The sequence below is a fragment of the Salmo trutta genome, chromosome 4 (assembly GCF_901001165.1).
Source record: "Salmo trutta chromosome 4, fSalTru1.1, whole genome shotgun sequence".
NCBI classification, from domain to species: Eukaryota; Metazoa; Chordata; class Actinopteri; order Salmoniformes; family Salmonidae; genus Salmo; species Salmo trutta.
The window spans coordinates 64,247,421-64,265,134 of NC_042960.1; the positions used below are offsets into that span (position 1 = coordinate 64,247,421).

Genomic DNA, 17,714 nt, shown 5'->3' on the forward strand with positions numbered 1-17,714 from the left:
AGAGGCGGGTAGAGCGAGAGGCGGGTAGAGAGAGAGGCGGGTAGAGAGAGAGGCGGGTAGAGAGAGAGGCGGGTAGAGAGAGGCGGGTAGAGAGAGAGGGAGAGAGAGGCGGGTAGAGCGAGAGGCGGGTAGAGAGAGAGGCGGGTAGAGAGAGAGAGAGAGAGAGGCGGGTAGAGCGAGAGGCGGGTAGAGAGAGGCGGGTAGAGAGAGAGGCGGGTAGAGCGAGAGGCGGGTAGACAGAGCGAGAGGCGGGTAGAGAGAGAGGCGGGTAGAGAGAGAGGCGGGTAGAGAGAGAGAGGCGGGTAGAGAGAGAGGCGGGTAGAGAGAGAGGCGGGTAGAGAGAGGCGGGTAGAGAGAGAGGGGCAGGTAGAGAGAGAGGGGCAGGTAGAGAGAGAGGGGCAGGGTAGAGAGAGAGGCGGGTAGAGAGAGAGGGGCAGGTAGAGAGAGAGGCGGGTAGAGAGAGAGGGGCAGGTAGAGAGAGAGGCGGGTAGAGAGAGAGGCGGGTAGAGAGAGAGGCGGGTAGAGAGCGGTAGAGAAAGAGGCGGGTAGAGAAAGAGGCGGGTAGAGAGAGAGGGGTCGCAAGAAGTAAAGAGAAAGACAGAGCGCGACGTAGAGAGAACGGTCGAGTGAGAGGTAGAGAAAGAAGTAGAGAGAGCATAGCCTTGCTATTGAGAAATGCCGCCGTAGGCAGACATGGCTCTCAAGAGAAGACAGGCTATGTGCAACACTGCCCACAAAATGAGGTGGAAACTGAGCTGCACTTCCTAACCTCCTGCCAAATGTATGACCATATTAGAGACACATCTTTCCCTCAGATTACACAGATCCACAAAGAACTCCAAAACAAACCCGATTTTGATAAACTCCCATCTATTGGGTGAAATACCAGTGTGCCATCACAGCAGCAAGATTTGTGACCTGTTGCCACAAGAAAAGGGCAACCAGTGAAGAACAAACACCATTGTAAATACAACCCATATTTATGCTTATTTATTTTCCCTTTTGTACTTTAACTACTTGCACATCGTTACAACACTGTATATATACATAATGACATTTGTAATGTCTTTATTCTTTTGGAACTTCTGTGAGTGTAATGTTTACTGTTCATTTTTATTGTTTATTTCACTTTTGTATATTATCTATTTCACTTGCTTTGGCAATGTAAACATATGTTTCCCATGCCAATAAAGCCCCTTGAATTGAATGGAATGGAGAGAGAGGTCACAGAGCTCTATGAAAAGACATGTTGTCTGGCACGGCAGGTGGCTGCAATGTTGAGAGTAGATCTTTGATAATAACATGAGTGTCTGGGATGTTCTATAAGACCCACTGACAAATTGTAACTTGGATTATGGATGAATTCATAGTAAAATGACATGAGAAGATTGTTCAGTGTTGAGAAGACTCTCTCTCTATGCACAGTCACTTTAATACCTCTACCTACATATTACCTCAATTACCTCGACTAACCGGTACCCCCTGTATATAGCCTCCACACTGACTCTGTACCGGTACCCCCTGTATATAGCCTCTGTACCGTACCCCCTGTATATAGCCTCCACACTGACTCTGTACCGGTACCCCCTGTATATAGCCTCTGTACCGTACCCCTTGTATATAGCCTCCACATTGACTCTGTACCGGTACCCCCCTGTATATAGCCTCCACATTGACTCTGTACCGGTACCCCCTGTATATAGCCTCCACATTGACTCTGTACTGGTACCCCCTGTATATAGCCTCCACATTGACTCTGTACCGGTACCCCCTGTATATAGCCTCCACATTGACTCTGTACCGGTACCCCCCTGTATATAGCCTCCACACTGACTCTGTACCGGTACCCCCCTGTATATAGCCTCCACACTGACTCTGTACCGGTACCCCCTGTATATAGCCTTCACATTGACTCTGTACCGGTACCTCCTGTATATAGCCTCCACATTGACTCTGTACCAGTACCCCCTGTATATAGCCTCCACATTGACTCTGAACCGGTACACCCTTTATATAGCTTCCACATTGACTCTGTACCAGTACCCCCCTGTATATAGCTTCCACATTGACTCTGTACCAGTACCCCCCTGTATATAGCCTCCACATTGACTCTATACAGGTACCCCCTGTATATAGCCTCCACATTGACTTTGTACCGGTACCCCCTGTATATAGCCTCCACATTGACTCTGTACCGGTACCCCCCTGTATATAGCCTCCACACTGACTCTGTACCGGTACCCCCCTGTATATAGCCTCCACACTGACTCTGTACCGGTACCCCCTGTATATAGTCTCCACATTGACTCTGTACCAGTACCCCCCTGTATATAGCCTCCACACTGACTCTGTACCAGTACCCCCTGTATATAGCTTCCACATTGACTCTGTACCAGTACCCCCCTGTATATAGCCTCCACATTGACTCTGTACCGTACCCCCTGTATATAGCCTCCACATTGACTCTATACAGGTACCCATTTATATAGCCTCCACATTGACTCTGTACTGGTACCCCCTGTATATAGCCTCCACACTGACTCTGTACTGGTACCCCCTGTATATAGCCTCCACATTGACTCTGTACTGGTACCCCCTGTATATAGCCTCCACACTGACTCTGTACCAGTACCCCCCTGTATATAGCCTCCACATTGACTCTGTACCGGTACCCCCTGTATATAGCCTCCACATTGACTCTGTACCGTACCCCCTGTATATAGCCTCCACATTGACTCTGTACCGTACCCCCTGTATATACCCTCCACATTGACTCTGTACCGGTACCCCCCTGTATATAGCCTCCACATTGGCTCTGTACTGGCACCCCCTGTATATAGCCTCCACACTGACTCTGTACCAGTACCCCCCTGTATATAGCCTCCACATTGACTCTGTACCGGTACCCCCTGTATATAGCCTCCACATTGACTCTGTACCGGTACCCCCTGTATGTAGCCTCCACATTGACTCTGTACCGGTACCCCCTGTATATAGCCTCCACATTGACTCTGTACCGGTACCCCCTGTGTATAGCCTCCACATTGACTCTGTACCAGTACCCCCTGTATATAGCCTCCACATTGACTCTGTACCAGTACCCTCTGTATATACCCTCCACATTGACTCTGTACCGGTACACCCTGTATATAGCCTCCACATTGACTCTTTACCGGTACCCCCTGTATATTGACTCTGTACCGGTACCCCCTGTATATAGCCTCCACATTGACTCTGTACCAGTACCCCCCTGTATATAGCCTCCACATTGACTCTGTACCGGTACCCCCTGTATATAGCCTCCACACTGACTCTGTACCAGTACCCCCCTGTATATACCCTCCACATTGACTCTGTACCGGTACCCCCTGTATATACCCTCCACATTGACTCTGTACCGGTACCCCCTGTATATACCCTCCACATTGACTCTGTACCGGTACCCCCTGTATATACCCTCCACATTGACTCTGTACCGGTACCCCCTGTATATACCCTCCACACTGACTCTGTACCGGTACCCCCTGTATATAGCCTCCACATTGACTCTGTACCGGTACCCCCTGTATATAGCCTCCACATTTACTCTGTATCGGTACCCCCTGTATATAGTCTCACTATTGTTATTTTACTGCTGCTCTTTAATTACTTATTCATTTTATTTCTTATTCTTACTCGTATTTTTCTGAAAACTGCATTGATGGTTAAGGGCTCGTAAGTAATTTCACTGTAAGGTCTACACACCTGTTGTATTCGGCGCATGTGACTAATAACATTTGATTTGATTACAGTGTGGCACACAAAGCCATGGAGATGCAGGACGATTGCTTATATCACTATGATCATTGTTCATCTTACTCGTCAACACACGGTGAAGAAGCAATTACCTATCAACTCTTTTAGGACCCGTCTTGTCTTATAGACCTTTGATCAATTATTTATTGTCATACTAGAGGTTTGGCAAACCTGTAATATATTCATTAAATTAAACAATCTACAAAGTAGCCGTGATGTGAATTTCCCTACGTACAATATGGTCTCCCTATCCTGGGACTGGCCAGCGGACATGTTTTGATGAGACTGGTTGTCCACTGATACAGAACACTGTGGTACACACCATTACACTCTACCTAATGATAATAAAATATGGACCTTCCTCGTCCCCCACCACTGACTGCAGTGTCTGCAGCACCTATTGATAATACTACCTGATTGTGTTGCACGGATAGCTTTTGAAGTCTTTGAACATTATTGAGGACACTAAGACCCAGCAGGCTGTGGACAGACCAGTCAGGTGTTTAGTAGAGAAGTCTATTAAAGGCTCAGCCAGCTCTGTGGTGCTGAGGACATGATAGATGGCAGAGGAGAAAAATCATTCCAACTCTCGTTGCTGCTTTTCAAAAGCCCTGTGTCAGCGGGGGGGGGGGGGGGGGGGCTTCGGAGATGTTACCCAAGGATATTTCATTCATAATGGCTGGCTCCGAGCAAAAGGAAAAGCTATGGGGGGAAATCTGCCCTCGAGAGAACCAATATGTCAGTTTTCAAGTGTCTGACCAACTGAATGTTCAGTTTGAACGGGTGTGTGAGTGTGTTCGTCGTGTGTGCGTGAATGTGTGTATGTTTTCAGTGTGTTAGTGATTAGTTGTGAGAGTTACTGCTTACCTTGGCGGGGCCCAGTCGTGTCTGGTGCAGTCCAGGAGGGTGCCTACATAGGTCTTGTTTCTCCAGGTCACGTTAACTACCAGCATGCCTGGGAACAGACAGGGAGAGAAGGAATGATGATCACAGAGGAACTGTCATCATGTCTTCCTTCATCAGTCAAGGGTGTAAACCCATCCTGCCATTCTGCCTTCCAGTGAGTCCTAGCCACTGTGCTCCCTGCCTCTGCACTGCTTGCTCTGAGGCTTTCAGCTAGTTATTTGTAAACCACTGTGACAACTGCTGATGTAAAAAAGGGCTTTATAAATACATTAGATTGATTGAACACACACATAATGAAGAGTGATATTAGCATAACATGCCAACTTTCATCAAAAATACAGTCAGCATGGACAGTATAGGCTAGTAAATACCTAGGTGCCGATACGATACGTATTGCGATTTTCACGATACTATATCTTTTGCGATTCTCACGCTACGTATTGCGATTCAATACTGTGATTTTATTGAGATTCGATGTTCCAAACATACGTCTGCTGCCGATGGACAAGAGAGAGCCGTGAGAAAACGAGTTTTGATCAGTCAGGGAAATAAAATGTGCTAAAAACAAATTGACTTCCTGTTTAAAAAGATGGAGAGCAAGAAACCGACTGGAGTTCTGGTGCAGGTACAGACAACTAGCGCAAAAATAATATTGAGATATTGTCAAAACGATACGATATATCGTGAAAAATAATATCCTGATATGTAACTATCGATTTCCCCCCCTATCACTACTAGTAAACATACAACTGTGTACTAGAATCGGTCATACTACTCAAATAAAATAAAATTGTATTAGTCACATGCGCCGAATACAACAGTGAAATGCTTACTTCATTTAAAATATTTTTTTTAAAGTTTAAAAAAAAATACGGATAAGAATAAGAAATAAAAGTAACAAGTAATTAAAGAGCAGCAGTAAAATAACAATAGCGAGATTATATACAGGGGGTACCGATACAGAGTCAATGTGGAGGTTATATACAGGGGGGGTACGGTACAGAGTCAATGTGGAGGTTATATACAGGGGGTACCGATACAGAGTCAATGTGGAGGTTATATACAGGGGGGGGGTACGGTACAGAGTCAATGTGGAGGTTATATACAGGGGGGTACCAGTACAGAGTCAATGTGGAGGCTATATACAGGGGGTACCAATACAGAGTAAATGTGCGGGGGAACCGGTTAGTTGAGTTAATATCTACATGTAGGTAGAGTTATTAAAGTGATTATGCATAGATAATAACAACAGAGAGTAGCAGCGGTGTAAAAGAGGAGTGCCAAGTCTAGGCCTCTTGGACCTAGACGTGGCGATCCGTTACCGCTTGCTGTGCGATAGCAGAGAGAACCAGTCTATGACTCGGGTGGCTGGAGTCTTACAATTTTTAGGGCCTTCCTCTGATGCCGCCTGGTATAGAGGTCCTGGATGGCAGGAAGCTTGACCCCAGTGAGGTACTGGGCCGTTCGCACTACCCGCTGTAGTGTCTTGCGGTCGGAGGATGAGCAGTTGCCATACCAGGCAGTGATGCAACCAGTCAGGATGCTCTCGATGATGCAGCTGTAGAACCTTTTGAGGATCTGAGGACCCATGCCAAATCTTTTCAGTCTCCTGAGGGGGAATAGGTTTTGCCGTGCCCTCTTCACGACTGTCTTGGTGTGCTGGGACCATGTTCGTTTTTTGGTGATGTGGACACCAAGGAACTTGAAGCTCTCAACGTGCTCCACTGCAGCTCCGTCGATAAGAATGTGGGCGTGCTCGGTCCTCTTTTTCCTGTAGTCCACAATCATCTCCTTTGTCTTGATCACGTTGAGGGAGAGGTTGTTGTCCTGGCACCACACGGCCAGGTCTCTGACCTCCCAATAGGCTGTCTCGTCGTTGTCGGTGATCAGGCTTACCACTGTTGTGTCATCGGAAAACTTAATGATGGTGTTGGAGTCGTGCTCGGCCGTGCAGTCATGAGTGAACAGGGAGTACAGGAGGGGACTGAGCATGCACCCTTGAGGGGCCCCTGTGTTGAGGATCAGTGTGGCAGATGTGTTGTTACCTACCCTTACCACCTGGGGGCGGCCCGTCAGGAAGTCCAGGATCCAGTTGCAGAGAGAGGCGTTTAGTCCCAGGGTCCTTAGCTTATTGATGAGCTTTGAGGGTACTATGGTGTTGAACGCTGAGCTGTAGTCAATTAATAGCATTCTCACATAGGTGTTCCTTTTGTCCAGGTGGGAAAGGGCAGTGTGGAGTGCAATAGAGATTGCATCGTCTGTGGATCTGTTGGGGCGGTATGCAAATTGGAGTGGGTCTAGGGTTTCTGGGATAATGGTATTGATGTGAGCCATGATCAGCCTTTCAAAGCATCTCATGGCTACAGACGTGAGTGCTACGAGTCGGTAGTCATTTAGGCAGGTTACCTTAGTGTTCTTGGGCACAGGCACTATGGTGGTCTGCTTAAAACATGTTGCTATTACAGACTCGGACAGGGAGAGGTTGAAAATGGTAGTGAAGACACTTGCTAGTTGGTCAGCGCATGCTCGCAGTACACGTCCTGGTAATCTGTCTGGCCTTGTGAATGTTGACCTGTTTAAAAGTCTTACTCACGTCAGCTGCGGAGAGCATGATCACACAGTCTTCCGGAACAGCTGGTGCTCTCATGCATGTTTCAGTGTTATTTGCCTCGAAGCGAGCATAGAAGTAGTTTAGCTCGTCTGGTAGGCTCGTGTCACTGGGCAGCTCTCGGCTGTGCTTCCCCTTGTAGTCTGTAATGGTTTACCAGCCCTGCCACATCTGATGAACGTCAGAGCCGGTGTAGTACGATTCGATCTTAGTCCTGTATTGACTCTTTGCCTGTTTGATGGTTCATCGCAGGGCATAGCAGGATTTCTTATAAGCGTCGGGGTTAGAGTCCCGCTCCTTGAAAGCGGCAGCTCTACCCTTTAGCTCAGTGTGGATGTTGCCTGTAATCCATGGATTCTGGTTGGGGTATGTACTTATGGTCACTGTGGGGACAACGTCCTCAATGCACTTATTGATAAAGCCAATGACTGATGTGGTGTACTCCTCAATGTCATCGGAAGAATCCCGGAACATATTCCAGTCTGTGATAGCAAAACAGTCCTGTAGCTTAGCATCTGCTTCATCTGACCACTTTTTTATTGATTTAGTCACTGGTGCTTCCTGCTTTCATTTTTGCTTGTAAGCAGGAATCAGGAGGATATAATTATGGTCAGATTTGCCAAATGGAGGGCGAGGGAGAGCTTTGTATGTCTCTCTGTGTGTGGAGTAAAGGTGGTCCATAGTTTTTTTTTCTATGGTTGCACATTTAACATGCTGATAGAAATTTGGTAAAACGGATTTAAGTTTCCCTGCATTATAGTCCCCGGCTACTAGGAGTGCCGCCTCTGGGTGAGCGTTTTCTTGTTTGCTTATGGTGGAATACAGCTCATTCAATGCTGTTTTAGTGCCAGCCTCTGACTGTGGTGGTATGTAAACAGCTACAAAGAATGCAGATGAAAACTCTAGTTAGATAGAATATCTCATGATAAGCTGTAGACCGCAATAGCGCAAGACTTCCTTAGATATCGTGCACCAGCTGTTATTTACAAAAATACATAGTCCGCCGCCCCTTGTCTTACCAGACGCCGCTGTTCTATCCTGCCGGTGCAGCGTTGATAATGTCGTCGTTCAGCCACAACTCCATGAAGTGTAAGATATTACAGTTTTGAATGTCCCGTTGGTAGTTTAATCTTCCGCGTAGGTCATCGATTTTATAATGCAAAGATTGCACGTTTGCTAGCAGAATGGAAGGAAGTGGGGTTTATTTGATCGCCTACGAATTCTCAGAAGGCAGCCCGCCCTCTGGCCCCTTTTTCTCTGCCTCCTCTTCACGCAGATCACGGGGATCTGGGCCTGTTCCCGAGGAAGCAGTATATCATTCACGTCAGGCTCGTCAGACTCGTGAAGGGAAAAAGAGGATTCTGCCAGTCCGTGGTGAGTAATCGCAGTCCTGATGTCTAGAAGTTATTTTCGGTCATAAGAGATGGTAGCGGCAACATTATGTACAAAATAATAAAAACATTTTTTTTTTTTTAAAGAAGCTAAAAAAAACGCAAATAAACTAAGAAAAAAACACAATCGGTTGGGGACACATTAAAACGCCTATCTTCTGCTCCGGCTCCACTGGTTTCATATTCATTCCTCAAGAGAAAAGATGGCACCAAGCAACATTCAGGTCAATCTCAGAGTATTGAATAGAAAAGGTGCGACTGTTCAGTATTCAGCACGCTGGTTTCGGGGTTGGAACTGCACACACACACACACCTCCCGCCTCCATTAGAACAGAGCAGTTCCTGATTACAGAGCCTAGTAGCAGTAGACTGACAGACAGACATTTGTATGCAGCTGAGTGAGGGATGAAGGAGGAGGATAAACTGGGTGGGGGTGTCCTCCAGCTGACATTGCTGCCTGCAGACTGCAGAGGCTCCACAGGAAAAAAAAGCTTTTATTTTTGTGTCGGGGAAGGAAACAGCTGAGGCATATAAAAGAGTTCCCTGGTTGCCAGAGCCCAGGTCTGTCGCCTTCAATTTGTCTCCCGAATGGTTTGTGCATCTGCTGACAGACACTTTGATACTAGCAGAGCGAGGGGAAGTGGAGAAGTGAGGCTCGACTCGTCTGTGAGCCTGGCTGCTGAGAGAGACTGCCATACGCCTATTAGACCACTAAGGGGCAGTTGGTATCACAGGATGAGCTTCCAAAGAATCACTACCACACACACACACACACACAGACAGTCCATTTTCATTGAGACATTCCCTCAGGGGCTTTGGCTTTCATAATTGACCTGAACTCAGTCATCTGACAGTTTTGCCTTAGAAGCTTCTCTCAAATATCAGTCACAATGATTGTGTTTACACAGCACACTGCAGATAATGTTGCTCAACTCAAGTGCAGAATACTGGTTTGGTTTCAAGAAAGGGAGTATGTACCATTAACTGAAAAGCCTGTAGCTGTCCAAGACGATACAACCGTTCTGATAGATTTTAACTGTCAGAGCAGTAAAAACGTCAGTAGAACCAAAGATAACGGCACAACAATGAGAACAAAAATAGTTCAACGAGACGAGCCGTTCAAACAAACAATGATCAACTTGCGTGACTTCACGTTTAGGCAGACAGAACAGCTTTGGGAGCAATTATCCCATCTGCCAAAAGTTAGCATGACATCAGTACATTGTTGGAAAGGTAACCATTAGGCCTACCACTGAAACTGAACCCGGGTTCCATTGCCTGGACAAGGTGCAAGACAAAATGAAGCTCTCTGCCAATTCTATGTCATTTTCTCAGGCACGCAAATGTTATTTCAAAATGGCAGGCAATGCTGAGGTTCAACACCGGAGCCTCGTAAAGGAAGTCATAGTCTGTGCCAAGACATTAAAAATCTGATTCTGTCCATTAAACACTACTCAAGTAGTCCCTGAAATCACATAACTGCTTAGAGGAGGTGAGGGAAGTCCCCAAATTCACATATATCAATGGTAAAACACAGGTGAAGGTTGAAGGGTGAGAGCTGTGTGTATGAAAGTAGCCTAGTCTGTGTGAAGTGTGAGAGCTGTGTGTATGAATGTAGCCTAGTCTGTGTGAAGTGTGAGAGCTGTGTGTATGAATGTAGCCTAGTCTGTGTGAAGTGTGAGAGCTGTGTGTATGAATGTAGCCTAGTCTGTGAAGTGTGAGAGCTGTGTGTATGAATGTAGCCTAGTCTGTGAAGTGTGAGAGCTGTGTGTATGAATGTAGCCTAGTCTGTGAAGTGTGAGAGCTGTGTGTATGAATGTAGCCTAGTCTGTGAAGTGTGAGAGCTGTGTGTATGAATGTAGCCTAGTCGGGGCAACACTCCGACATTATTTACAAACAAAGAATGTGTTTTGTGAGTCTGTTAGTCCGTCAGATCAGAGGCAGTAGGGATGACGAGGGATGTTCTCTGTTTAGTGAGTCCTCCAGATCAGAGGCAGTAGGGATGACCAGGGATGTTCTCTGTTTAGTGAGTCCTCCAGATCAGAGGCAGTAGGGATGACCAGGGATGTTCTCTGTTTAGTGAGTCCGTCAGATCAGAGGCAGTAGGGATGACCAGGGATGTTCTCTGTTTAGTGAGTCCTCCAGATCAGAGGCAGTAGGGATGACCAGGGATGTTCTCTGTTTAGTGAGTCCTCCAGATCAGAGGCAGTAGGGATGTTCTCTGTTTAGTGAGTCCTCCAGATCAGAGGCAGTAGGGATGACCTGGGATGTTCTCTGTTTAGTGAGTCCGTCAGATCAGAGGCAGTAGGGATGACCAGGGATGTTCTCTGTTTAGTGAATCCACCAGATCAGAGGCAGTAGGGATGACCAGGGATGTTCTCTGTTTAGTGAGTCCACCAGATCAGAGGCAGTAGGGATGACCAGGGATGTTCTCTGTTTAGTGAGTCCTCCAGATCAGAGGCAGGGGATGACGAGGGATGTTCTCTGTTTAGTGAGTCCTCCAGATCAGAGGCAGTAGGGATGACCAGGGATGTTCTCTGTTTAGTGAATCCACCAGATCAGAGGCAGTAGGGATGACCAGGGATGTTCTCTGTTTAGTGAGTCCTCCAGATCAGAGGCAGTAGGGATGACCAGGGATGTTCTCTGTTTAGTGAGTCCACCAGATCAGAGGCAGTAGGGATGACCAGGGATGTTCTCTGTTTAGTGAGTCCTCCAGATCAGAGGCAGTAGGGATGACCAGGGATGTTCTCTGTTTAGTGAGTCCACCAGATCAGAGGCAGTAGGGATGACCAGGGATGTTCTCTGTTTAGTGAGTCCACCAGATCAGAGGCAGTAGGGATGACCAGGGATGTTCTCTGTTTAGTGAATCCACCAGATCAGAGGCAGTAGGGATGACCAGGGATGTTCTCTTGATTAATGCATGAATTGGAACATTTTCCTGTCCTGTTAAGCATTCAAAATGTACTTTTGGTTGTCAGGAAAAAATGTATGAAGTAAAAGTAGAAGTTGTCAAAAATAGAAATAGTAAATAAAGTAAAGTACAGGAAAAACGACTTATGTCGTATTTTAAAGTATCTTTTACTTAAGTACTTTACACCACTACTTTCAGGAGGTCAGACCTGAAAGCCTGCAGCTCGCTTCAATCCCCCCCTGATAATTCCGTTTTTATAAAGCTCAGGAGAGCTCTCGGCACGGCCCTGCCTACCTCTACTTTTTCGCTTGGACTGCATTTGTTGTTGCTTGAAATACTGGCAGTTTCTCAACCTGGGCAGACCTGTAAAGCTTTTGTTCCCACCCTGGTCCCACCCTGGTCTTTCGCTCAGTGAAGACAGACACTCAGAACATAAAATCGATATGACTCAACACAAAGCAAACATGTAAACAAAGTGAGCGCCGTATGTTGAGCTTCCAGGGCCGTTGGGGTTTAGTCTTAGACAGATTAGGAGTTTATTCCTCACTGAAGAGATAAAGGCGGGGTGGCGGTGGAGGCAGGGCTGGCTGGCGCACTTACACAATGAGAAAACCCAGCGATGACTAGTCTCCATCTGTTCACATGTAGGGCTAGCGTTAGCCTAGCGTTAGCCTAGCTTCAGCAGGTAACCCACCACACGAGCACTGGGGAGTTTGACAAGAAAACAAATTAACTCCCTCACTCACTTCCATTCATAACCCTCAGGCACTGAACCCCCACTACACATAACCCTCAGGCACTGAACCCCCACTACACATAACCCCCAGGCACTGAACCCCCACTACACATAACCCCCAGGCACCGAACCCCCACTACACATAACCCCAAGGCACTGAGCCCCCACTACACATAACCCCCAGGCACTGAACCCCCACTACACACAACCCCCAGGCACTGAACCCCCACTACACACAACCCCCAGGCACTGAACCCCCACTACACATAACCCCCAGGCACTGAACCCCCACTACACATAACCCCAAGGCACTGAGCCCCCACTACACATAACCCCCAGGCACTGAACCCCCACTACACACAACCCCCAGGCACTGAACCCCCACTACACACAACCCCCAGGCACTGAACCCCCACTACACACAACCCCCAGGCACTGAACCCCCACTACACATAACCCCCAGGTATTGAACCCCCACTACACATAACCCCCAGGCACTGAACCCCCACTACACACAACCCCCAGGCACTGAACCCCCACTACACATAACCCCCAGGCACTGAACCCCCACTACACATAACCCCCAGGCACTGAACCCCCACTACACACAACCCCCAAGCACCGAACCCCCACTACACACAACCCCCAAGCACCGAACCCCCACTACACATTAGAGGTCGACCGATTCTGATTTTTCAACGCCGATACAGATCATTGGAGGACCAAAAAAAAGCCGATACCGATTAAATCAGGCGATTTATATTTATATATATTTGTAATAATGACAATTACAACAATACTGAATGAACAATGAACACTTTTATTTTAACTTATTAAAATACATAAATAAAATCTATTTAGTCTCAAATAAATAATGAAACATGCTCAATTTGGTTTAAATAATGCAAAAACACAGTGTTGGAGAAGAAAGTAAAAGTGAAATATGTGCCATGTAAAAAAGCTAACGTTTATGTTCCTTGCTCAGAACATATGAAAGCTGGTGGTTCAATATTCCAAGTTAAGAAGTTTTAGGTTGTAGTTATTATAGGAATTATGACATGTCGACTATTTATCGCTATACCATTTGTATTTCATATACCTTTGACTATTGGATGTTCTTATAGGCACTTTAGTATTGCCTGCCTAATCTCGGGAGTTGATAGGCTTGAAGTCAAACAGCGCTGTGCTTCAAACATTGCGAAGAGCTGCTGGCAAACGCAGTAAAGTGCTGTTTGAATGAATGCTTACGAGCCTGCTGCTGCCTACCACCGCTCAGTCAGACTGCTATATCAAATCATAGACTTAATTATAATAAACACACAGAAATACGAGCCTTAGGTCATTAATATGATCAAATACAGAAACTATCATTTCGAAAACAAAACATTTATTCTTTCAGTGAAATACGGAACCGTTCCGTATTTTATCTAACGGGTGGCATCCCTAAGTCTAAATATTGCTGTTACATTGCACAACCTTTAATGTTATGGTCATAATTATGTACAATTCTGGCAAATTAGTTCGCAACGAACCAGGAGGCCCAAACTGTTGCATTTACCCTGACTCTGCGTGCACTGAACGCAAGAGAAGTGAAACAATTTCCATAGTTAATATTGCCTGCTAACATGAATTTCTTTTAACTAAATATGCAAGTTTAAAAAATATACTTCTGTGTATTGATTTTAAGAAAGGCATTGATGTTTATGGTTAGGTACATTGGTGCAACGATTGTGCTTTTTTCGCGAATGCGCATTTGTTAAATCACCCGTTTGGCGAAGTTGAAGTAGGCTGTGATTCGATGATAAATTAACAGGCACCGCATTGATTATATGCAACGCAGGACAAGCTAGTTAACCTAGTAATATCATCAACCATGTGTAGTTAACTAGTGATTATGTGAAGATTGATTGTTTTTTATAAGATAAGTTTAATGCTAGCTAGCAGCTTACCTTGGCTCCTTGCTGCACTCGCGTAACAAGTGGTCAGCCTGCCACGCAGTCTCCTCGTGGAGTGCAATGTAATCGGCCATAATTGGCATCCAAAAATGCAGATTACCGATTGTTGTGAAAACTTGAAATCGGCCCTAATTAAATCGGGTTTGTCCCCTCCCAGCGAACCTGCCAGGGATTTGTAGGGCTTGTAGAAGACAGCCAGTTGGAGAATGGCTCATTGCGGAGAGGAAAAGCCAGGCTGTTTTTCATACTTGTGGTGTGGGACTCTGCGGTTGTTTTGCATACCTCTCCACAGACTGCGCTTACAAAGAGCAGCAAACTGACGCGGCTGACAAGCCCAAACTCAGACTACAAGCTCCACTTGCCGGAGTCTTACTGAACCAGAGCGCGTACAGAGCAGATCTTCAGATAGGATTGGAGGATTTGGAGGTAATTATTTTTCCTTCTCCATGGCCGAGTTGAACATTTTTTCACGACTTTATAAGGGTTTGTGTGAGTGGATGTGTGAAGGAGTCAAGTAGCTTCTGAACTTATTACAGTTGGTTAAAATGACTGGATTTAGCAAGTGAAAAATAGGCAACCAAAATAGGCTTCTCTTCCTCGTCTGCTAAATACATTGGAGTTAGCCTGGCTCATTTCTATCAAGCCCAGGAAGCGGAAAGGCCCAGGAAGCAGAAAGGCCCAGGAAGCAGAAAGGCCCAGGAAGCGGAAAGGCCCAGGAAGCAGAAAGGCCCAGGAAGCAGAAAGGCCCAGGAAGCGGAAAGGCCCAGGAAGCAGAAAGGCCCAGGAAGCAGAAAGGCCCAGGAAGCAGAATGGCCCAGGAAGCAGAAAGGCCCAGGAAGCAGAAAGGCCCAGGAAGCAGAAAGGCCCAGGAAGCGGAAAGGCCCAGGAAGCAGAAAGGCCCAGGAAGCAGAAAGGCCCAGGAAGCAGAAAGGCCCAGGAAGCAGAATGGCCCAGGAAGCGGAAAGGCCCAGGAAGCGGAAAGGCCCAGGAAGCAGAATGGCCCAGGAAGCAGAAAGGCCCAGGAAGCAGAAAGGCCCAGGAAGCAGAAAGGCCCAGGAAGCGGAAAGGCCCAGGAAGCAGAAAGGCCCAGGAAGCAGAATGGCCCAGGAAGCAGAAAGGCCCAGGAAGCAGAAAGGCCCAGGAAGCAGAAAGGCCCAGGAAGCGGAAAGTAAGCAACAGCAAAAGAGAAAGAGGCCCAGGAAGAAATGGAGACAGAAAATAGTAATAAGAAAAGTAAAATGGCAAGATACAATGAGAGAGAAAGAAGCTATGAGAGACATGAACCGGTTGCCCCCATGTTGATTCTAAAGGGCACTAGCTAGGAACCCCTTTCCTTCCACTGCCCCCGCAGAGCAACAAAGACCACTTCTCCTCGCCTCTCCCATCAAAAGCCTCTCTAATGGCAACAAAGAGTTGACAAGCTCCCAGAGGGAGCCTAGAGGTCTGGGAACCTCTCCTGCCTGGGTCACCAGTTTCATCTTTCCCCCGCTGGAAGGTCTTTCATTAAATGGGCAGGCATGGACCCCGTAATCCTCTTCCCCCTGGCCACTGAGGCCCCCCTCCCCTGCGGTGGGTCAAGTCTGCAGGTCATCCGAGGCCCCCAGGCACCATTCTCATTTAACTAGTCGTATTGTATTTTTTCCCCGTTCACCAACTGCAGGTCAAATAGATGAGTGGACAAAAGCCATATAATGTAAATGGCTGGAGGACTAAATAAAGGACCTCAGCTAGCATCACCCACCAGTACACAATCCCATCAGAGACTTTATGTTCTTAATTGACGTTTAAAAGGCATTGTGTTGACGAGAACTGTGTGGGATTATTCTACATTGCCCAAAGTGTTGATAACAGTGATAAAGGTTTTAATCCCAGAGGGAACGGTGCCAATCGACTACCGGGTATAAAGGAATAAAATCCCTTCACTGTTAAATGGTAACTGATAAACTCAGCCATCGTGATTCAGGCTTTCTGTGGCATTGGATTACACTCTCCCACACACAAAGCTAGCTAGAACCATGTAGCTGAAATCTGTGGTGGAGCTGGGCTTTCAAAAGATATCACCTTATCTTGTTGTTCCAATAAGGATGAAGTCTGGAGGCCAATCTGGCACTAACATTCAACTGGTCTCAGTAATTGTGCCAATATGGATACTTGAGGTCACATTGGTGCTCCTCCTATTTTTGTTCAAATAATTGGGCGTAGGCTAATAACTAAAATTGAATTAGGTAATCAACAAACTTTTATCTGTGTTGATGAGGTCTTAATCCTGTAGCGAGGCTACGGTGACGACTCTGATTATCCGGGTCACATGACCAGGGGGGGGTCTCCCGCTGGCGGGAGCTCCCCCTTTTGAAATCATTTCACCAGCCATTTAACACAAGCTGAGCGACTCCGCTGAATGGAAGGGAGAGAGAACAGCTCCAAATCCCCTCCTCCTCGTTCTTTTCATTTCCTCTGAGGGCAGAGGGCTTGGCAGCCGTGTGCCATCTGTGCTTCCCTGGGGCTGAAAAACAAGCCCTCACACTGAGACCTTGGAGTGTTAACTGATTGTGCAGACACACTAACTGACCCCTTCTGCTGCTCCCTGACCACCACACACTAACTGACCCCTTCTGCTGCTCCCTGACCACCACACACTGACTGACCCCTTCCGCTGCTCCCTGACCACCACACACTGACTGACCCCCTTCTGCTGCTCCCTGACCACGACACACTGACTGACCCCTTCTGCTGCTCCCTGACCACCACACACTGACTGACCCCCTTCTGCTGCTCCCTGACCACGACACACTGACTGACCCCCTTCCGCTGCTCCCTGACCACGACACACTAACTGACCCCTTCTGCTGCTCCCTGACCACCACACACTGACTGACCCCCTTCTGCTGCTCCCTGACCACCACACACTGACTGACCCCCTTCTGCTGCTCCCTGACCACGACACACTGACTGACCCCCTTCTGCTACTCCCTGACCACGACACACTAACTGACCCCTTCTGCTGCTCCCTGACCACGACACAGCGACTGACCCCTTCTGCTGCTCCCTGACCACCACACAGCGACTGACCCCTTCTGCTGCTCCCTGACCACGACACACTGACTGACCCCTTCTGCTGCTCCCTGACCACGACACACCGACTGACCCCCTTCTGCTGCTCCCTGACCACGACACACTGACTGACCCCTTCTGCTGCTCCCTGACCACGACACACCGACTGAACCCTTCTGCTGCTCCCTGACCACGACACACTAACTGACCCCTTCTGCTGCTCCCTGACCACGACACACCGACTGAACCCTTCTGCTGCTCCCTGACCACGACACACTAACTGACCCCTTCTGCTGCTCCCTGACCACGACACACCGACTGAACCCTTCTGCTGCTCCCTGACCACGACACACTGACTGAC

General features: G+C 47.4%; 1 protein-coding gene across 6 annotated transcripts in view; it reads right to left on the reverse strand.

Moving 5' to 3' along the window:
* LOC115192856 (zinc finger protein 609) overlaps positions 1-17,714 on the reverse strand; it is a 181,485-nt gene that overhangs the window by 12,650 nt on the left and 151,121 nt on the right. For all 6 annotated transcript variants that reach the window (XM_029751760.1, XM_029751761.1, XM_029751765.1 and 3 more), the window contains one exon: positions 4,663-4,750. In XM_029751760.1, coding sequence (XP_029607620.1) covers positions 4,663-4,750 — 88 coding nt within the window. The remainder of the gene's footprint in view (positions 1-4,662; positions 4,751-17,714) is intronic.